The sequence below is a fragment of the Dunckerocampus dactyliophorus genome, chromosome 12, assembly GCF_027744805.1.
Source record: "Dunckerocampus dactyliophorus isolate RoL2022-P2 chromosome 12, RoL_Ddac_1.1, whole genome shotgun sequence".
In the NCBI taxonomy this organism is placed as follows: Eukaryota; Metazoa; Chordata; class Actinopteri; order Syngnathiformes; family Syngnathidae; genus Dunckerocampus; species Dunckerocampus dactyliophorus.
This window is the reverse complement of record NC_072830.1, coordinates 2,989,475-3,012,926: the sequence shown is the minus strand read 5'-3', so window position 1 is coordinate 3,012,926 and position 23,452 is coordinate 2,989,475. Positions and strand designations below refer to the sequence as shown.

At 44.3% G+C, this 23,452-nt stretch overlaps 1 protein-coding gene across 1 annotated transcript; it reads right to left on the bottom strand.

Annotated features, from left to right (window-relative positions):
* Nucleotides 1–303: 303 nt before the first annotated feature.
* bmp16 (bone morphogenetic protein 16) lies at nucleotides 304–13,912 on the bottom strand. The gene is made up of 3 exons (XM_054795169.1): nucleotides 13,592–13,912; nucleotides 6,250–6,593; nucleotides 304–4,122 (listed from the first exon to the last, which is right to left on the bottom strand). The coding sequence occupies exons 2-3, from the start codon at nucleotides 6,584–6,586 to the stop codon at nucleotides 3,122–3,124; spliced, it is 1,338 nt and encodes a 445-aa protein (XP_054651144.1). The 5' UTR covers nucleotides 6,587–6,593; nucleotides 13,592–13,912; the 3' UTR covers nucleotides 304–3,121.
* Between the last annotated feature and the right edge of the window lie 9,540 nt (nucleotides 13,913–23,452).

Below are 23,452 nucleotides of genomic sequence, written 5' to 3'. Positions count from 1 at the left end.
CGGGTACAAGCGGTTGAAATGAGTTTTCCCCGTAGGGTGGCTGTCATCCGGGAGAAACTCTGCATTGAGAGGAGCCAGATGAGGTGGCTCGGGCATCTCCCTCCCTGGGGAGGTGTTCCGGCAGGAGGCCTTGGGGAAGACCCGGGACACATCAGAGAGACTATGTCTCTCAACTGGCCCGGGAACACGTCAGGAGCCGCCAGGAGGAGCTGGACGAAGTAGCCCGGGAGTTGGAAGTCTGGGCTTCCCTGCTCAGATAAGCAACAGAAGATTGATGGATGGATAGGTCATGAAAAAAGTCCTACAACATCGGTTCTGTTTGTTTTCTTTATTGTAGGCATATTTTGGAACATTTACAAGCTGTTGCTTTGTATGAAGACAGAAAAATGCAACACGGGAAAACAATTAGCTCAGCAGAAAACACGTTTGACGCCCTCGTTTGAAAGGCACAACATTTCTCACATCAGTCGTCTTTTTTTTGTTGTTTTGCTGTTGCCGCTGACACATGCAGACACACACGGCTACTAGACACCTGTGGTTACACACTGGAATAGCAACAATACACACACTTGTTAGTTGTTGAGCTCTTAAAGGCAACGCCACTCATGTTGTTGTATGATGGACACCAGCAGACGTAGCACTGGACACACGTCACATGTAAAAGCCATAACTGTTGTCTGTTGACGGCATGTTATTTATTTCTTTTTTTAAATATCACCAAGATTAAATACACCACATTTTTAAATACACAACCTTTAAGTTAGAATTGCAGTGGATTAAATGGAATCACGACACTTGTCTGTAAAGAAAAGTATGAAAAGTCTGTTTTCTTTAAATAATAATGGAATGTAGAGGAGTAGCAGTACATTCAAACAATAGCGTCGTCATTTTCAGCAATGCTGATGTTTGTTTTTTTTTAAATAGCTTGTGACATAAAGGTGCGTCGCGGGACACTCTTTGCGCTCAGCACCCTTGCTTCCTTCTTGGTGGTTTCTGCAAATATTGCAGCAACCACGTCGTCACGTGACGTTACGATGCCATGCGCTTATCGCTAACCACGTCAATCACTGCTGCAAAACAACGTCACAAGAGTTGCACCTTTTCCCCTGCACGGTACCGACTCGGCTCTTCTCACGTTTGACGCATTTCTGTTGGCAAAAGCCGGTACTATCACTACTACTTACAGTGGTGTGAAAAAGTGTTGGACCCCTTCCTGATTTCTTCTTTTTTTGCACTTTAGTCACGCTTAAGTGTTTCAGATCATCAAACAAATGTAAAATTAGTCAATGACAACACAACTCAACACTTTATGTACTTTTTAAATGAAACGTTTTATTATTAAGGGAGAAAAAACATCCAAAGCTACATGTCCCTGTGTGATAAAGTGATTGCCCCCTAAAGCTAATAAGTGGTTGGCCCCCCCTTAGCAGCAACAACTGCAATCAAGCGTTTGTGATAACTTGCAATGAGTCTCTTCCAGCGCTGGGGAGGAATTTAGCAGAATTGTTGTCATTCAGCCACATTGGAGGCTTTTACTTTTTAAGGTCATGCCACAGCATCTCAATAGGATTCAGGTCAGGACTTGGACTAGACCACTCCAAAGTCTTCAGCCATTCAGAGGTGGACTTGCTGGTGTGTTTTGGATCATTGTCCTGCTGCAGAACCCAAGTTGCTTTCAGCTTGAGGTCACCAACAGATGGCTGGACATTCTCCTTCGGCACAATTCATGCTTCCATTTATCACAGCAAGTCTTCCAGGTCCTGAAGACCATCACACTACCACCACCATATTTTACTGTTGCTATGATGTTCTTTTTCTGAAATGCCAGATGTAATGGGACACACTCCTTCCAAAAAGTTCAACTTTTGAGTATTTTCCCAAAGGTGTTGGGGATCATCAAGATGTTTTCTGGCAAAATTGAGATGAGCCTTAATGTTGTTTTTGTTCAGCAGTGGTTTTGGTCTTGGAACTCTGCCATGCAGGCCGTTTTTGCCCAGTGTCTTTCTTATTGTGGAGTCATGAACACTGACCTTAACTGAGGCAAGTGAGGCCTGCAGTTCTTTGGATGTTGTTGTGGGGTTTTTTGTGACCTCTCAGATGAGTCGTCACTGCGCTCTTGGGGTCATTTTGGTTGGCCGGCCACTCCTGGGAAGGTTCACCACTGTTCCATGTTTTGGCCATTTGTGGATAATGGCTCTCACTGTGGTTGGCTGGAGTCCCAAAGCTTTAGTAATGGCTTTATAACCTTTTCCACACTGATAGATCTCAATCTATCTCCTTTAATAATAAAATGTTTCAGTTTGTGTTCAGTTGTGTTGTCATTGACTAATTTTAAAATTTGTTTGATGATCTTAAACATTAAAGTGTGACAAACATTGCAAAAAAAGCAACAAAAAAAAAAAAAGAAATCAGGAGGGGGGCAAACACTTTCCCACCACTGTATAGTACCTGACAGCTAATGAAGATGATAAACAGTGTCATTGTGTTTTAGCTCTGCAGTATTATACGCCCCAGTCTCTGCTTTGCTGCAATGGTCCATTTTCTTACTGCCCTCAGTCTCCTCTTGGGCATTTTTTTTCTGTTAACATTTGACTGTGAATGAAGAAAATAAATAGCGTGTCACTGTGTTTTAGCTTTGGCTGCTGCAGTGTTATACTCCACAGTCTCCACTTTGCAGCAGAGGTCTGTTTTCTGCTGCCCTCAGTCTCCTCTTGGACATTTATTTTTCCAATCAAATGACTGTGAATGAAGAAAATAAACACAGTGACACCGTGTTTTCGCTATGGCTTCTGCAGTGTTATACTCCACAGTCTCCACCTTCTTTGCTGGAATGGCCCATTTTCTTGCTGCCCTCAGTCTCCTCTTGGATGAAATGTGTCTAATTTCCACAGCGACACGCTGAGAAGTAAATAGGGGAGACCCCTGTCAGCCTCCCTCCTTCTGACCGATGCGTTCCACGCAGTGTGATTTCCGCAGAACTGAGCGGAGACGTGCCATGCGATGGAAAAGCGGCATAATATCTTCCGATGGTGAAGCATGGTTTGGCAGATGTTATGCTCTCATGTCATTTCCAATGAAACAATCAGCTGCTTAATTCTAAACTCTTAATGCTATCAGCACGCTACCGGCAGCCACAGCCCTCCACCACCATGTCCTGGTAGTTCTTCAGCACCACTCGGTCCTGAGGGTCCAGGTAGAGCAGGGCGATGGGGCTGAGGGAGGTGGGCACGCAGCAGGCCCGCGGCACGGCGCCGTTCACCGAGTTGACCAGCGTCTGCACCATGGCGTGGCTGGAGGAATTCATGTGGTCGGCCAGCGGGAAGCGGCACTCCCCCAGGCAGAAGAAGGCGTCGTAGCCGCTGGGCGCGATGATCCACTTGTGCCAGCCCACGTCGTTAAAATCCACGTAGAGCGGATGGCGCCGGCATCTGTTACGGGAGAGGCGTTTCAGCTTCGTGGCCCGCCTGCCGTTTCGTTTTACCCTTCCACTTTCACTTCCTGTATCACCCCCCCAACTTGTGTTTTCCACCCACTTTTGGTCTCTATCCCAGCTTTTGCTCTTCTCTTTTGTCCCTTCTTTCCTTCCTCTCATCCTCTGGACCCCACTGAGGTTCCTCCTACTATGTCTGACCAAAGGCTCCCCACGCCCGTCATGACTATAGGTCACCAGGAGGGGTCTCTCCTGGGCCCAGCTGTGCTCATCCTGCCCCACAGACCTGCACACCCTCAGGTGACCCTCCTTGTGTCCCTCCCTTTCCTCCTGGCTTGCTACGAAGCTCTGATCCTGGAGCGATGAGTTGCTGTTCTCCGGTCTGACCTCCAGGAGGAAGCCCAGATGGCCGGCTCCACTGAGGGCCAAATCAAAGAGCGCCGCGTTTAAGCTAAATGCTTCCCAGACGTTGCTAGCTTTCTGACTTTGAGGGCCAGCGGCGAGCAGTCTTGTCTCTAGCAGGGTGGGTCGGGGGTCCTCGTGGTGCTCTGAGAGGTACAGGTTTAGTCTGAGGGAGGTCCTGGCCACGCGCAGGAGGCGGAGCTCAGCGGAGAGCACCTTCTCATCCTGAGGGATGGAGGAGACGTTGAAGGAGATGTGCAGGTGTCTGTGGTCCTCTGCTGTGAGGGGCTCTAAGAGGACAAGAACAACACTTATTATTGTTATTTTATTTGTGCTTATGCACAATAATCACCGCACATCACAAACGCTGCTTACTTCAACTTTTTTCCTGGTACTGCAAGTCTTAATAAGACATATAGACGATTATTAAACGTACAGTTACACTAAGTGGCCACAATATTAGGTACACCTGCACAATCTAATGAAACCTGGCATACCAAAAATACATTATAAATATATATCATGTGTAAATTAAATAAATAATGCATTAAAAATGTTGTCAGATTTGATTGACACTGTGAGAGATGTTTTAATGTTACATATAATTGGAATTATAATAATGATTTATTATTATTATTATTATTGTCGTGGAGTTCCACTGCAAGCCCCTCAGAGCAGGGAGCAAAGAACAGTCAAAAAGATAACTTTTAGGGTGTTTATTGTGCTCTCCAGATAGTGCAGGGCAGTGAAAAAAAGTGTACAAAAAATGTGAAAAGAGTGCAAAAAATTGCAAGTGCAAAGTGCAGCGTTCCGTCGCTTGATCTCAGTTCACCTTTCGCGGATTCGCTGTTTCGCGAAATTTTTTTAGTGCTTCCTTTTTTTTATTGCAGTGTAGGAACGTATGAGCCTGGCTCTTTAAGAAGAATTGCATTGTGGGAAATTGAGTCTCTCTCTCTCTCTCTCTCTTCCCTCGCTGGTCTGTCTGCACCGCCCATTGTTTTCTGCGTTCTAATTGGCTGTAGACCATTGTCAAACAGTCTCTTTCCTGCCGCCCTGCTGTGTCACCTGTGCCATGGCCGAGCTGCTGCATCCAAGCCATACATCGCCAAGTGCAATGCAAAGACACTGGACTCGAGAGCAGTGGTGACACGTTCTCTTCACCATCTGGCAATCTGATGCACAAGTCTGGGCTTGGCGGTTGCCAGGAGAAGGATACTTGCTGGACTGCATTGTGCCAAGTGTAAGGTTTGGTCGGGGGGGGGATTCGTGCTTCAGTGAAAGGAACTCTGAATGCTTCAGCATACCGAGACATTTTGGACGATTCCATGCTCCCAACTTCATGGGAACAGTCGGGAGCCGGCCCCTTCCTCTTCCAACATGACTGTGCACCAGCGCACAAAGCCAGGTCCGTACAGACATGGATGACAGAGTCTGGTGTGGATGAGCTGCACAGAGTCCTGACCTCAACCCGATACGGATACCTTTGGGATGATTTAGAGCGAAGAGTGAGAGCCAGGCCGTCTCGTCCAACATCACTCTGTGACCTCACAAATGCGCTTCAGGAAGAATTGTCAAAAATTCCCATAAACACCCTCCTAAACCCTGTGGACAGCCTTCCCAGAAGAGTTGAAGCTGTTATAGCTGCAAAGGGTGGGCCGACAAGTGTTTTATCATGTTTGTGTTCATATGTAACGTACAGGACGAGACAAAAAATGAAGACACCTCATCGTGTTGTGATGTTTTGCGGCGCCCCCTATGGGTTGTGGTCCAAATGCTTTGTCATACATGCTAGCATGCATGTAATACAGATATCTTGTAAGTTTTATGATCATTAGACAAATGATCAATGACTTATGCACATTTAGTTGCTAAGTCCCGCCTGGGCCACATGGTGGCCATGTTTTCCAACCAATCTCGCTCAAATTTTGCACACAAGTGCTTGTCAGTCCCCTAAAGGTGTGCACCAAATTTGGTGACAGTCAGCCAAAACACCTTAAAGTTACCGTGGGTGCTTTGTAGAGCTGTGTGAGAAATGTCACATCAACCCGACTTAAGATGTCAAACGTAGGGGTTTAATAACAGCGCCACCATGTGGTGTGTTTGTCAGAAAAATAATAGCACAAGCAACACAGCTGGGGTGCATGTTTTGAAAAATGTCCACCCGTTTGTGTGTGGCGGTTGAGGAGTAGAAGGGTTAGACCATGGGGTGTGTTTTTCCACATGACTATATGGTTTTGTTGTTACTGCAGAAATCCATCTTATCTCAAAGTGTTTGGATTCTGTGTTTTGGTTGTTAAATGGCAGATATGTGTCATAAAGTAGCTTTAAACGCCAGCCACGGTAGATAAAACAGAACATACAAAGCTTGCATGAGACAGTCTAAAGGTCTTTCCTCACGATGAGTGTTGAAATCTCACCAGTGTGATGGAAGCTGCGTACGGTGTTGGCCTGCTGCACGTGGCGACTGGGGAAGCTGAAGGAGGGGTCCTCCAGGAGGTGGTACTGCTGTTGATGGAAGCGGTACAGATCCATCAGGTACCTCGGGACCGGCACTCCGGGCCGAGGATCAGGCTGCGACTGCAGACCCAGGCGGCTCAGCAGGAGGCCCTGGATGGTCCGAGCCAGACCGGGCTCCAGGGGGGAGGACGGCGGGGGGTCCGATAGCGTGCCATTGTCACCGGTGTCACCCTGGCGACCCGACGAGGCGTGAGGTAGCAGCAGGACCATGAGGAGCAGGAGGTTAGCAGGGAGCATGGTGGACCTGACGGGGAGATTCCAAACTGGGTTTAACCATAACATTTTAAAGCGCAGGCAGAGGTACATAAGGCTGCTGGATGCTGACCAGTTGTGATACTTTAGCTGCTTTAACACATGAGGAGGTTGCCTACAGCCGCAGCTGTTAGTGCCAATGTTTTAGGCAGCACTAATTAGGCAGCACTAATTAGAGACCCTGATGGCTATCTGCTCTTGTAAGACGTTCTAGCGCGTGAATTGGAAGATTTACGGTAGTTGTTTGTCAATACGTGCCCTGTGGTTGACTGGTGACTCCTTTGAGAGTGGACGCACTACAACACCCCCCTCCCTCCTCTTTGTGCCTGGGTGCGGGAACGTGACCACAAACAGGAAGGTCACACAGTTACATGCCGCCAAACCTCGATTTTCGTATGATTCGGTTTTGCCAAAATTTTGCCTCGGCTTTGGTTCAATAATTGCATGCAACAAACTAGTCCGTATGCTATGTACTGTGTGTGGGGGTGTGTGTGTGTGTTTGGGGGGTGGGGAGCTGCGATGGGGCGAGGGAACAAAATCCCATTTATTTGCGTTCATCGCTCATCAAGTCAGGCGGGATACTCGCACCCCCAGGCACCCCCCAGCCCTCAAGTTAATTATACATTTAAAAAACAGTAATTGCTCCAAAATAAAACATATTTCATTCTTAATGTTATATTCATTATGTCGCCGACCAAGAGTCTGACATGATTTCACTGCTAAAATGTGAAATAAAAAACAGCGACGTGTGAGTCGACATGAGTTGGTTTACCCTCGACTGCCAGTTGAGTGAGGGTGGGAGATGAAGCGCTGTTATTTTTGTCAACAAAACATGGAAAAGAGAAAATCAAATCAATCGGGTGCACAATTTAGAAAGAAGAGGAAAAAACGGTATAAAGGTATAGGTAAAGGTATAACAAAATGGGGGTGGGGGGGGCACCGTATGTGTTGCTAACTCGCTGTCCGTGCGTTAATTACAGAGTGAGACTGATAAAGAACCCGCCATGGGGCCAAAGACAGCGAGCAATTTGATAAAAAAGGTGACAATCCCGATTGAAGTTCTATCCATTTGTCATTTATAATTATTTTTACTTTGTTTTTTCTGCATGTTAACTAGAATTGTTCGTATTTTTATTTTTATTTTTAGGTGTCTGGAACGGATTCATTGGATTGGTTGACTCAACTGTCAGGGGGCTTGAACGAACGGGGCGGGGGGGGCGGGGAGGGATGGCCGGGGATTCACTACACACAAAAGTGACAGCACAACATGTAACAGGTGAGTAAACAAATAATAATAAACAGCAACTATTAACTCAAAATACCTAACTTTAGCAACTTTTTGCAGTACCACAAAGCATGCTGGGAAGCTCCCAGCAGGCCTTGTGGTACTTTTTGTAAATGGTAAACACATTTTTTTAAGAAATGTTGCCATACCTACAACATATTTATTTAGACGAAAGTGAGAATGTAGGAAATTTAGGGGAAACTACTTCAACAGGAGGGCGACGGGAAAGAAGGTCAAAAGTGGGTAGCTTCCCGGAGAAAACGGGAGGTATGCACAATTACGACCCCGGCTACAAGACCCCCTGACACCCTCCGTGGGGCACATGTTAATGAGTAAACCTGTAATTAGACGGCAGAGAAGCTAAAGAGGTGGAGGCCAGGTGTAAAAAGGTGAGGTTAATTAAAGGAGTAACAACAGAGAAATAATGCAAGAGGCCAAAGAAAGCCTCGTCCTACTTATCTCTTTATCTCATCTCTTTACGAGGCATTGAATCGATTAACGCCAAAGATAAGTGCGGCGTTTATGGTACGAGGGAACGCGTAATGATGCCGTAATGGCCGCTAATCTCCCCGCACTGTCAGAAAAGGTGTTAGAATGAGGTTACAGGTGTGACCGTGTCTGTTTATGTCTTTATGCATACGCGATTGTGTGTGCAAGTCCACACGGTCAAAGGGCAAGGAGGGCCTGAGAGCAAAAAAAACAAACCAAAAAAAGCCCTGTCTGCAGCAGCGTGGGATTGTTGCAAGCTATCCATTAAAGTGTGGCAGCAGGAGCCCCACCCAGGACTGTTTCACCTGAGGCGGAGGCGGCAGCAGAGGACAATTACAGATTAGAATGCTCTGGACGGACAGCCTCTCCCTTGTTACCGTGCAGCCTTGAAAAGCACATGAGGGACAGCCACGTCGCTCCTGTACTTTCCTCGCCTACAAAAAATGTCATGCAGAGTTCAAAGGTTCACGCGGAAGGTCGGCTGGGTCGCTCAGAGCTCACACGAGCTGTCAGGCATCCGCGCTGATCTCCGTTTAGGAGAACGAGGGCCACCCTAAAAGAATAAAGCGCTAATGTAGTAATGTTATGTTAAGATTAGAAACGCATACATGCCTGAAAATGTCGACTATTGAGGAGCTTGTCAAGTTTGATGTTAGCGTAAGTTTGAGAAACAATGAAATAGTCAAGGTTTCATCCGTGTGGACATGGAAATCTCCTCATTTGGAAGTTTTTTGTGATTTACTGTATCTAACCTTACTTTTTTTATTAGAAGAAATATTGAACGATAACCTGTGATTCATCTACAGCAGAGCTGTTGGAAAGAATGTTGCGTTCAGGTTCCTGTGGGAATGTTGACATTCACTTGAATTACAATTTCAGAATAATACATTTCTAATGTTTTAAAAACAGATATTTCACATAAATGATCATTTTCGCAATTTTTATTTTAATTTTTTTAACTTTGCAACATAAATCCTGTAAAAATATGACTAACAAAATATTTTTTGAAAACTATTGCTTTGTTCTTGTAGGATTATGATTTATTAAAAAAAACCATTTACAATGTTTTAAAAATAGATATTTCACATTTATTATTATTTTAGCAATTTTTCTTTTTTTTTTAACTTTGCTACGTAAATCCTGTGAAAATATGACTAACAAAATATGACTTATCTCTAAAAAAAACTAAATTTCAAATTTTCTAAAAATAGATATTTCACTTAAATTCTAATTTTAGCATTTCTTTTTTTTTAAACTTTGCTACGTAAATCCTGTGAAAATATGACTAACTAAATATTTTTTGAAAACTATTGTTCTGTTCTTGTAGGATTATGACTTATTTCTAAAAAAAAATAAATTTGTAATTTTCTAAAAATAGATATTTCACTTAAATTATAATTTTAGCAATTTTTCTTTATTTTTTGGAGTTAATTCTTGTAAAAATATGGCTTTAATAAAAGTGTTTTTCCAAAACTATGGCTTTATTCTCATAGCATTATAACTTTTCTATATATATTTTTGGAATTTTTTATAGTTTTGAAAAAAAAAAGTCAAAATTTCTAAATAAATAAATAAATGTTTTTGTTGTCACACAGTGTTTGCTCGCTCCATCACAGTTCACCTTTCGTGGACTCGCTGTTTCGTGGGTTTCTTTAGTGCAATTTTAATGCTTTTTTTTTTTTTTTAACAGCGTATGAACGCGCATTCTGTTCTGCATCCTGATTGGCTAAGGGGGAACCCTTGGTTGGAGGAGGAGGAAGAAAATACGATGACAGGAGAAATATGTTTTAACAAGGACACAAAAACGTTTTAACAAGTACAGCGGAACGGCGCCAGGACGAAAAGGCACGGTCAGAGGAGTGAAACACGCGTGAGTGACTTAATCATTTCTTGTGTCCAACCTACTAGGTTGATCATTAACATTCAAACGAAGGTTTAAACTTTGAGTGTTTCAATAACAGAGAAATGTGCTAAAATGTTAGTGGCTGTCTGAGAAAAGGGTATCAAGTGTACGATGAGGGCTTTTACAGCCTTAAAACAGATAGGATCATCGGAAACACCTGAAGTTGGCTACTTCACGGATTTCAATTATTGCGGGCTGTTTTGGGAACCTATAATAATAAATAAGGCTTTTATTGTCGTAGCACCATTTGACATAACAAAACTGCGGGGGTGCTCCTACAAAAATACAGACAGTTAAAAGGATATAATTAAAAATGCTTTGTGTACTACACTATGCCTGTAAAAAAATGACTTTTATAATGACTTTATTCTTGTAAAATTATTCATTAAAAAAATGTTTTTCTTGTAATATTAGAATTTTATTCCTGTGACTTGAAAATACTTTTCCTGCAAAAATCAGACTTTAAAAAAAGGACTTTTTCCACATAAAAATTGTGATTATTTTCTTATAATATTCTATTTTCATCCTCATAACTGTACAAGTTTATTAGGGTCGGATTATGACTCCTTTCTGTAAAAAAATATGACTGTTTGTTCAAACTATGACTTAAAACAACAATTTCCTAATTTTATTCTGGTATTTTTTCCTTGTAACTAACTTTTCTATATTTTTTTACCTTTCCAGTGTAGCCCCATCTGATGTAACGTGTGCCATTTATGCCCTTTGTGTGCCGAGTGACACCACGTAGCATAATATTGACACTTGCATAGATAGCTTTTGTGGTTCCTAACGTGATTGGCCGGGCGATAAAACGAGGTGTGGTGAATGTTTTAGGGCTAAGGTGAAATGAAGGTTTAAGGTTGTGTATGCCATAAGACATATGAGACGTGACCTGCCCCCCACCCCACCCCCGTGGTGATAAACTGTCTTTTTATCTGTTTATTTCAACCCCCTCATTCCTTTTCCCCTTCCTCCTTCCTTTGCATTCACAGCATTGTCCCTTTTACCCCAACGGCCTTTTTTTCGCTCCCTATCTCTCCTTTAATGCCGCTGTTGTGTTTTTTTTCATTATTTTTCCCGGGCTTTGAATGAATGGTGTTTTTGCGGAAGAATGCGGCACATCGAGGGCCTCCGAGTGTCACCGCAGCTGGCTGATTTATCCGCCGCTGCTGTCTTCATGTTACGCCTGGTCCTCAACTTTCCCTTCCTGTTGCTCTTCCCGTCTTTCTTTTCCCAAATTCCTCCACTCAGTGCTTCTGTCATTTCAGCCTGACTTGTGAGTCCACCGCTGTCTTTTTCCACCGTGAGCTTAGCTTCACATTAAACAGACTTTCCCCAAACTTGGGCAGGAAATCAACAAGTCAAAGGGAATTCTTGTCTGTTTTGTTGTTTACTTTGAATTCATAAGTCAATGTCATAGCAACACATGCTATGTTTTCGTAGGTACGTAGTAGTAGCTACGGAGCCCAATATCCGACGTCCAACATGGAAGTAACTTCACCACGGTACACCGCGGACATGTCTGCCTTTTCTTCTTCTCGCGGGTGGCGGGAGTCAAGTGGCAACCAGTTCTGAGGCTCATTACCACACCTACCGTGTTGGACTGTGGCCCTGAGTTAACCAACGTTATACGCCAACCGGATCGGTCCAGTCATATTTATATATCATCCCATCTTCAAAACACAGCGTATCCTGAAGTTGGGATCGGGACATCCCTACCATCTACTGTATATTGGAAGTAAGAGTTGCAAGAGGAGTTGTGGTTTTGCAGGCATTGGATGTCTATTTGTGCGACTCAGACCACCTAAACACACTTTGCAGGCACTGGGCACTTCATGAGGTACACCTGCACCCTCTAATGAGGCCCATTTCATTGGAAAACGCCGTCTTTCAGTTTTGAGGAACACTGTCTGCAAGACAGCATACAGGAGCCGCCCCCCTCCCCACGGGTGGAAATATTGACATATGTCACTAGTGCCTCTGAAAGCTGGAAGACTACACCCCCCACCCCCCTCACCCACCCACCGTGTTGCGCCGGGACGGACCGCCATACAGGCCGAGGAACGAAAAACAGACTTGTCTGCTTTTTGCATTAAAAAAAAAACACAAAAAAAACCTTTCAGGGCGTCAACACTCACTCACAACGTGCGTATTACGAGTAAATGACCTGGTGCTCTTTGAACTCATAATGGGAACATTATTCAGCGCTGGAGTTTGGATTGTGTTTGTATGCGTGTGCGTGCGTGTGCGTGTGTGGGTGTGTGTAAGTGTGCGTCAGTGTGACTAATGGTTTGAGCAGACCAGACGTTTTTGTGTACTGTACACGCATGTCAACGCACAACAGGAGTTAGTCTGGTGAAAATATTAGCACACCCCGTGGCTGGCTGCAAACGACATTTGTGGCGCCCCCTGTGGGTTGCGGCTCCACATGCTTTGGCAGCCACGCCAGCATGCATGATGGTGATTTGACGACACACAATAAAGTTACAGAGGGTGTGTGAGAAATTTCAAGTCATTGCAGCTATCCGGTTTCATAACAGCGCCCCCATGTGGTGTATTTGTCAGAAACATAATAGCACAGGAAACACAGTAGGCGGTACGTGTTTTGACAGTTTTTTTTCTGTCCACTATCTTAAAGGAATCGTTATATTTTGACATGAAGTTGTGTGACACCCCCGTCAGCAGTGTAGTCCATCAGCAGTGCTTTACCCAGCAGTTCTGGTCGGAATTAGTTGCTTAGTTGCTGGGGTTACTTAAGTAAAACGTTTGGCTTCTCAAAACAATATGCGTCCAAAAGAGTAATGCATTTTAATCCTAAAAATGCCTCGTGGAAAAATAATCTGACCTCAAAATCGCGCGGTGTCACCGTCTCTCTTCCGTCGTATCGCTGCATGCTGACGCCTGTCTGTTCTTGTGCATGTGGTGAAGACGGTGTCATTACGCCAGCATCGCGGCCGTCTTGTTCCACGGCACTGGAAGATGCGAGCGTGGCAGCCATCTTCACCACATGCACAAGAAGGGACATGCGACGGCGGAAGAGAGGGAGTAACGCTGAGCGATTTGTGAGGTCTGATTTCTGTGACGCAAATGTATTCCTCTTTTGAACACATATTGTTTTGAGAAGCCAAACTCTTGACTTACATGAACCGAGCAACCAACTGGACCTGTTTCTCATCACCGAAATCTGACCAGAACTAAGTCGCTGTTGATGTACTACACTGCTGATGGGGATGTCCTCCAACTTCATGTCAAGAAATCCCAACTTTCCCTTTAAGGCGCTTTCACAAGGAACACCCCCTGATGTGGGACTCACCTCCAGGTGTGTTGTGGTGTACGCAGTGTCCATGGTTTATCCTTGAGCTCCAGCGTTACGATCCCTCGGCTCTCTCTCCTGCTCCTTGTGGACAGATTAGTTCAAGTTGTTTTGGGCTGTCTTTACTGGCTTTCTTAGGGTAGGAGCAAGCGTCTGTCTATGTCATGTGTGGTGTGTAATGCTCTCTCCATGTTTGCTGTCAGAGCCTGACTTTAAAAATAACAACAAAAAACAGGCTTTCCTTCTGACCTCTGCAAGTTCACTCTACCGCCTGCACTTCCACCCTCCGCTGCTACTTCACTGAGAGTCTCTCTGAATGAATCAACTCCCTCTTCTTACTATATTGTCCCCTCTCCCTGTCCTCTTACTCCCTTTTGTATCTCCTCCCCCTTTCTCTCTCTCTCTCTCTCTCTTCCTCGCACACTCTCTCTGCCTCCCGCTTGTGTTCAGCAGCTACCTGTCCGTTCACATCCTTCCTAAAAATCATGTCATATTACTTTAACCAACCAAAGTCACAGAAGTTCTGGCGAAACCTGAAGAACATTCAAGAAATGACCCACAATGAGTTGTCTCCTGCTAGCGCACTCACCTGCTGGGTTTCAATGGCACCATTGCTGGTGGACAAACAAAGGCTCCTTCATTATAAATACGTGGCCCCGTGACTCTGTGAATGGAAGCAAATACATTCAGTTATCATACCAAAAAAAAAAAGTATGAATGGATGACTCAGCGGTCGTGAAGTCATCCCAGTCTGCTCTTGTGATTGGGCAGAAGAAGGAGACAGCAGCAAGGTGCAGTCGTCCTTCCGGGTGCTTCTGGGAGGGCATTGGTATTCATGGGGTTGGCCCATGAGCAAACGTCTTTTGCTTTAGGGATGCATCGTCTCACATATTCATCTCATCCAGAGGGATGCTGCTGCCCCTCCCCTCTGAAGACACCCCCCCCCCAACCCCCCAATACTGAACACACACCTCATTCATCACAAATGTAATCAGTAGTTTACAAGTCAATTCATGTTGGAGAAGCGTTATTACTATCATTATTACACACACATTCAAGTGATTATTTCAAGTCTTTCTATTTATCTGTAATGTGCAAGTCATCATTAATACCACTAGCGGGAGGAGTGATCAAAGTGATTGTAAGACACGTACTGTACATTGCACACACACATTTGCACATAACAGCAAGCGTACCCTGGGATTTGACTTTTGGATTATTTCGAGTGTTATCTCCGGATACGCCTGCACTCCAAAAATATGCATGATAGGTTAACTGGAGACGCTAAATTGTCCGTAGGTGTGAATGTGGTTGTTTGTCTATACAGCGCTGTGAAAAAGTGTTGGACCCCTTCCTGATTTCTTCTTTGTTTGCATGTTTGTCACACTTGAATGTTTCAGATCATCAAACAAATGTAAATATTAGTCAATGACAACACAACTCAACACTTTGTGCACTTTTTAAATGAAACTTTTTATTATGAAGGGAGAAAAAACATCCAAAGCTACATGTCCCTGTGTGATAAAGTGATGGCCCCCTAAAGCTAATAAGTGGTTGGCCCCCCTTAGCAGCAACAGCTGCAATCAAGCGTTTGTGATAACTTGCAATGAGTCTCTTCCAGCGCTGGGGAGGAATTTAGCAGAATTGTTGTCATTCAGCCACATTGGAGGCTTTTCCTTTTGAAGGTCATGCCACAGCATCTCAATAGGATTCAGGTCAGGACTTGGACTAGACCACTCCAAAGTCTTCAGCCATTCAGAGGTGGACTTGCTGGTGTGTTTTGGATCATTGTCCTGCTGCAGAACCCAAGTTGCTTTCAGCTTGAGGTCACCAACAGATGGCCGGGAATTCTCCTTCAGCAGAACTCATGCTTCCATTCATCACAGCAAGTCTTCCAGGTCCTGAAGACCATCAAACTACCACCACCATATTTTACTGTTGCTATGATGTTCTTTTTCTGAAATGCCAGATGTAATGGGACACACTCCTTCCAAAAAGTTCAACTTTTGAGTATTTTCCCAAAGGTGTTGGGGATCATCAAGATGTTTTCTGGTAAAATTGAGACGATCCTTAATGTTGTTTTTGTTCAGCAGTGGTTTTGGTCTTGGAACTCTGCCATGCAGGCCGTTTTTGCCCAGTGTCTTTCTTATGGTGGAGTCATGAACACTGACCTTAACTGAGGCAAGTGATTCCTGCAGTTCTTTGGATGTTGTTGTGGGGTCTTTGGTGACCTCTCGGATGAGTCGTTGCGGTGCTCTTGGCGTCATTTTGGTTGGCTGGCCACTCCTGGGAAGGTTCACCACTGTTCCATGTTTTGGCCATTTGTGGATAATGGCTCTCACTGTGGTTGGCTGGAGTCCCAAAGCTTTAGAAATGGCTTTATAACCTTTTCCACCCTGATAGATCTCAATTAATCTCAATTAAATTATGTTTTACCGGGGGGGCAATCACTTTTTCACACATGGCCATGTAACTGCATTTTGCGTTCAGTCGTGTTGTCAGTGACTAATATTTTAATTTATTTGAAGATCTGAATTATTTAAATGTGACAAACATGCAAAAAAATAAAAGAAATCAGGAAGGGGGCAATCATTTTTTCACACCAGTGTATGTGCCGTGCCGTTGGCTGGCGACCAGTCCAGGGTGTACCCCGCCTCTCGCCAGAAGACAGCTGGGATAGGATCCAAAATACCGTGACCCTGGTGAGGACAAACGGTACAGAAAATGGATGGATGGATTATTTTGAGTCTTTGTTTATTTACATTACGTAAGGTGGTAGTTATCATTAATAACTGGCTAGAGGAACAGTTGCATTAATGTTATGACACGTGGCGCTCGTGCATGAGCAAATGTATCCTTGACTTTGTGGATTATTTCCAGTCACTGTTTATTTCTATTATGCAAGTTGAAGGGGGGAAGTAATCAGCTGATTTATACGACACGTAGCCTGCAGTATGTTACACATGTGCTTGTGTAGGAGCGTGTGTACCACTGACTTTGTGGATTATTTCAAGTCTTTCTGTTTATTTATGTAATGTAAGGTGGCAGTTATCATTAACTGGCCATGGAGGAACAATCGCATGGATTTTATGACACATCGGTTGCACAGGCCCATGTGCTTGAGCATGCGCATCGTTGGCTTTGTGGATTATTTCTAGTTGTTCTGTTTATTTCTATTATGCAAGTTGAAGGTTATCACAATTAACTGGTGGGGGGAACAATCGAATGAACTGTACGACACTTACAGTATGTTGCTAGGGCACATGTGCTTGTGTAGGAGTGAGCGTACCACAGACTTTGTGGATTATTTTGAGTCAGTTTACTTACACATCATGTTTTGGCACTGTGTGCAGGTGCCAAGTCCTGTTGGACAATGAAATCTGCATCTCCATAAAGTTGGTCAGCGGCAGGAAGCATGAAGTGCTCTAAAAGCTCCTGGTAGACGGCCGCAGACCTTGGACCTCAGAAAACACAGTGGACCAGCACCAGCAGATGACCCGGCTCCCCAAACCATCACTGACTGTGGAAAGTTGACACTGGACCTCAAGCAACGTGGATTCTGTGCCTCTGGGACCTTGATTTCCAAAGTGACGTGATGGTTCGGGGTGCCATGTCATCTGCTGGTGTTGGTCCATTGTGCTTTCTGAGGTCCAAGGTCATATTTACTGAAAGAAATCAACTTTTTGGCCATATTCTACTTTCTTGAGCAGCACCTGTACACTGTATAAAGGCATTCGTAGCTACAGATATTGAAGTTATGTGTGGTGTTACTAACCTCCCCCTCCTGCAATTGAGAGGTAATTCCAGCCTCCAGGTTTCCCATCCTCTGGAAAAGCCGTCTTGCCTGTCCCGCTGACTTCCGACGGGGGTGGAGAGAAACCTTTTCAAGGCATACGCACCTCACCACCCTCTTCATCCATCTATTCCAAAGTTCCCCTCCATATACCGCCTTTCGTCCTCTCTGTAATGACCAATCACAGGTAATCATCAATCACGTTGGTCCAATGATGGTCTCATGACAGATAGTGAGCAGTTGGCTGAACTAGAAGTGGGACTTGGAAAGGAATGCACTATAGGAATGAATCTAATCCAGTTGAGGCTGACTCAAGTCCAAGTCATGCGTCTTGTGCTCGTTAGCATCAGTGAATGATGCCCTGTAGGGTTAAAAAGACTGTTAAACTCTTTGCTGTTTCCCCGCACGGAGAGCAGCACCTGCAGACTGCTTAAATGAACGTCCACTCTAATGGATTGCGACAGTAAAAAGTATTAAACGTGGCACACAAACATCCACAGAGACATATCAAACCACTCCGGCAGGAACGTAGACGTTGAGAACATTTGATTTTCTGTGAATGTTTTGCAAGCGCTCGCTCTGGCAGACTTAACAGCCTGTTAGCCTTCTTCCCCCCGAGGCTGTTTTTCTTCCAGCGGGCATCGCAGGCTTTGCATCACGTGACACTGTGAGCATTGCGACAGCTATTTTGTCAGAAAGCGCATTACAGCATTGACATTCAGACTCGTGCCAAGCAAATCATTAGGCCCAATTAGTTCAGCCTGCAATCTCCAGCAGTCTATTCCGTCTTCTGCATTCAGGGGCTGGATCACGGTCTGGTCCTGTGGACCCTAGTTTGCTAAATGATCGATGGCAAGTGGCCAGTCTGCATTGGGGGCAAGGGATGTTTTTATTTATTTATTCACCCGAAGAATAAAGGACGTAAGATAGGCTCCAGCATACCCTCGACCCGAGTAAGGGCAAGCGCTATGGAAAATGGATGGACGGATTTTTACTTCATTCTCGACTTTCCCAGATTATCATGACTTTATCGATGTAGAGTGTTCCTTCGCTCTATCGCGGTTCACCTTTCGCAGACTCGCTGTTTTACGGAATTTTTTAGTGCTTCTTTTTTTTTCCTTGCAGCGTATGAACGCTGTTACAGGCAGTGCCTGGCCCTTTAAGAAGAATTGCATTGTGTGAGGTTGAGGTCTTCTGTAGACCACTGACAGTCAATCTCCTTCGTGCCGCGCTGCCATGTCTCCTGTGTCATCGCTAGCTTGCTTGCTTGCTTGCAAGTTTCTCCCCGACAAAACCCACACTGTCAACGAAACGTTCTGCGCCCAAAAGGCAGAGGAGGATGCTAACCATCACACAAAAGGTTGGACTTCTGGCGGCTGTAGGGCGCCATTATGGAATAAATGAATCTCAGGTTTGAGGGGGAGTACTGCAGTAATATGTTTTAACCAGGATACAAAAACGGCAGGTTGGGGGGGCACGGTCAGAGGAGTGAAATACACGTGTGTCACTTAAGCATTTCTTGTGTCCAACCTGTAGGTTGATCTTTAAAATTCAAAGGAAGGTTTGAACTTTTTTGAGAGTTTTTAACCAAGAAAGAAATGTGATCAAATGTTAATGTCTGTTTGAGAAAAGTGTATAAAGTGTATGGTGAGGGCTTTTACAGCCTTAAAACATACATAATCATTGGAAACAAATGAAAATCACTTATTGAAATCCTAGTCCGATCTCCCGCAATAAATGAGGGAACACTAAAAACGGAATTTCGGAATTGGCCAATGAAAACTGAATCTACTGTAAAACACGGAATCTTGTAATATTTTTGCTTGATTAAAAAAATAGAAAAATGTGTCCCCTGTAATATTGTATTTATTTTTTAAAGCTTTATTCTTGTGCTTTTTGCTTTGGTTGTTTATTACTTAACTGTCATAAAATGATAAGATTTGAATCATAATATCATGACTATTTTCACGACAGGAAGATTTTACTAATAGGGTAGAGCCCTGCTGTCGGAGGGGGAGAAAACCTGTGAATGTCGAAAAAGCACGAGTCATCGAGCCGACTGGAAAAATATTTTTGACACACGGCTCGCTCATGCCTTTCCAAACCTTCCTCCTAGCATGACGTTGACGTTCTCTTTATAAATTATTACAGACGAAGCGTGAATGAGACTTTTTTCTGCAGAAAAAAACTGCCTATTTTTAAGAAAAAAATTAAAATTTTCAACCAAAAAAACCCCCTCCACTTTGCAAGGTCACGAATGCTCCGTGGCGAATGTGGGGGGGGATCCACTGTACTCCTTTGCATGCTTGCAACAGTTGACATGACCAGGAATCTGACCAATAATGAATCACAAATAATTTTGGCTGCGTGTGATTTATAACAAACCGGTGCTCAGCGCGCCCTCAGTGAACCTGTACACAGCCCTCTACCGCGGTCCTCGTCACACACGCGCAGCACAGAAAGGTTACCGTGGTCGTCATTGCACCTTGCGCTTCCTGCTGTCCGGCACACTGCTTGTTCCTGTTCCTGAGCCAACTTAGCCGGTCTCCAGTTCCAAGCCATGTCTACCCTGCAGGCTGTTTATATCTAATCGCATTCCTGCAGAACTTTGAACGTCTCCCTGCACATGAACGGTGGACACGCAGACGTATGACAACTGTTGTTTGCGTCACTTATGGAAACAATGGCGCTTAACGACCGGCTCATTTGTTGTGTTCAGACAAAATCCAATTGTCTGCAGAGGAATGCATCACTCTGTGAGTCATGAAAGTAAAGTACCTCTGCCACATAATTAGAAAAGATTAATGCTCAGACACTTAACATGATTGATGCCACAAAGACCAACGTTAGGTGCCACTGAGCCACGGTTTGTTGAAGGACTTGCGTATGAATACGTCATAAAGTTGCAGTCTTGATGACCGACGTACTTTAGACGTACTGTAGGTAAATTGTGTTTCCAAATATTACAAACAACTCTGAGTGACGCAGTGTTTGACGCAGAATTTGCTTCATGCTTGTTGAAAAGCTCAGACCGCTGAAGAAGTAACCAACGTCACTAACACAAGACGTTTGGGGGCCGAGTGGATAGCATGTTGGCCCCGCAATCAGGCACGCAGGGTTCAAAACCCCATCAGATCACCCACGCAGAACCCATGCACTCCCCCGTGGGTGTTTTGTGTGTACTCTAGCTTCCTTCCACATTCCGACAGTATACAGTACATGATAGGTTAAGTGGAGTCTCTAAAAATTGTCCACAGGTATGAATGGTTGTTTGTCTGTCGGAAAATCTCTCTTAAAGAATAATACTCCTACATTTAGCTTAAATCTAGCCTGATAAAAGCAAATTTTATATCAATTTAGGAATCTCCTGAAAGCATTTGGCTCAATTCTTACCTTGTAATAAGAACATTTGACTTAAATCTATTGTAGCTATGTGATTAAGAACAACTTGCTTATTATATTCTTAAAAGTCACTAGGAAAATATTGTAGTTGTAAGAATTCTAGCCAAGTACATTTTGCTTACCCCATTGGCAGAATTCTTTGATTGAAATAAGAAAAGTTGTCTGATTTTAATATAATTTGGCCTTCTTTCAAGTATGGCTGTTTTTGCAGTGTATAAAGTATAGCGATGGCCCGTAGCTAAATGAATCCCTCTAAGTAGGCGTGTCACAAGATCTCGCAAGATTAAAAGTTCTTGTCTCCTGGGCACTAGTCCTGGGACGATAATAAATGAATGAATGAATCACACGATGCTATTTGTGAAAATGAACACACTCAGTGTATTGCCATGTGCTTGCGTGCCTGTTTTCCTCGTCTCTCGCCTCCAAACAGAGGGGCAGGAAGAGACGTCACTCTTACCCCTTTTCCACTGTGACTGGTTGTGAGTTTTTTTTGGAGCTAGTTCCACAGTTGGTTCGAACTGACGCTGTCTTTTTTGGTTTGACCCTGGCTCCAAAAGCTTCCTGGGCCGAATGAGCGAAAGTCTGCGAATGACCTCCATCTTTGTTACGTCGTATTGCAGCTCTAACAATCGAAAACGCTCCAAAAACATGGCCACCAGAGGAATCCCGCTGTCTCTTGTCCATTTGGACATTCGAAGGAGTGCCGAAGAATGTCAATACTGGAATGTATCATCAGGCGAGCTGGCTGCAGCGGGTTTTTTCCCGGTCTTTCAAACAAATAACCAACTTCAGCGATTAAAGAAGGACTACAGAGACCAGATGAAAGACCTCGGCAGGGGTGGCAGTGGTCGGAGGAGAGTAATGCCTTATTTTGAGAAGCTCGACAAAGTTTTGGGCAACATACACCGGCGTGCTAGCTTGCTGGTGGGTTATATACCGCAATGTTGTACTTCTCCGAACTCCACCAAAACCCAGGAGGCTATCACAAAAGAAGACCCAGGCACAAGTCAGACCTGCCTGGACTCCCGTAAGTTGTTTTTGTTGAATTTAATGTTCACAGAACAGTTTTGGGCGTAAATACTAGCTTGCTTAATGTTAGCATGCTAGCTTGCTATTGTGGAACAAATTAAAGCCTCACTGTCACTGCACAATACGTACCCGGAATGCATTCGGTTCAACGGGGTTCTACGCATGCAGCTTAGTTCAGCACCAACAACAAAGTTGGCTACAGTGGAAAAGGGGTATCTGTGTATGGCTTTCAGCACCTTGGCACATTTGCTCCATCGTGGCTGGAGGCGGGGCCGCTAGCATACACACAGCGTGCAGAAGAGTGTAACATTGTAGAAATTAAACTAGTCCATTACAATACATTGCCATGTATTTCTTTCATTGTACTTTTCTTACAAGTAATGTTCAAATCTCGTCTCGTAGACCCAGTGTCACGCATTGCCTCATCTCGTGACACCCCTGCCTCTAAGCGTTATCATTAAAAAGGCAGAATGTCTCTCTCGATAACGGCTGCACGTGTACCTAATCATTTGCATTGAGAGTGTACTTCCTCTAAAGTTACCCGAATGCTGTCAGGACACAACATGAGTGTTTGCATTGTTTTGCTGTTTTTAGACGACAAAGACGTACGCACGGTGGCCTGTTGGTTAGCATGTTGGCACACAGTCTGGAGATCTGGGAATCATCTCTGTGTTGAGTTTGCATGTTCTCCGTGTGTGTGTGTGTGTGTGTGGGGGAGGGTTCTCCGGGTACCCCGGTTCCTTCCCACATTCCAAAAGCATGCATGTTAGGTTAAACCGTCCATAGGTGTGAATGTGAGTGGGATTGTTTGGTTGTTTGTCTATATGTGCCCAGTCCATGGTGTACCCCGCCTCTCCCCCGATGTCAGCTGGGATAGGCTCCAGCATACCCGCGACCCTAGTTAGGACAAGCGGCACCGAAGATGGATGGATGTTTTTTTAGCTACTTCCAGTAAATAGTGGCTCTTGCTGCTTTTAGAGATCATTTCACAGCTTGAGTGGAATGACTTTGCCAAAAAATGAACAAAAATAAAAAAGTACAAATAATAATAATAATATTGATGTGGATGATTTGTGAGGGTTTGGGCCGGGAAGGACAAATGGATGTCTGAAAGTAGAGAAGGAGACTAAATGTTATTAATGTTCAAACACAGGAATCAGCTCCAATGGAAAGAATGTCCAAAGAAAAACACAAACACACACAAGCAAAGTTTTTCACTCAACGGTGACAAATTCTAACATGAGTTTTTGCACTGATAAGATTCCTTTGTCCTGAGGTCACTGTCTGTGGACTGAGAGGAAGAGGAGCCGTACATACTACCGGTCAAAAGTTTTAGAACAGCCCAATTTTTCAAGTTATTTATTGAAATTCAAGTGGTTCAAGTCCAACAAAGAGCTCGAGATGGTAGAAAGGTAAGTGGTGAAGTGCCAGAGGTTGGAAAAAAAGGTCAGGTTAGCCAAAAGTGAGAAATAAAGTGTATTTCAGAATGATACTGTTTCAGGGACCACAAAATGGGTCAACAATGTAAGGCTGTTGTGCAGAAATGGAGGTTGATAAAGACTTGGCAGTTGGTGCAACTCATTCCTACGGGTGTTCCAAGTTCTGGAGCTCTTACTACCTCCTCTGTCTGCATAAAA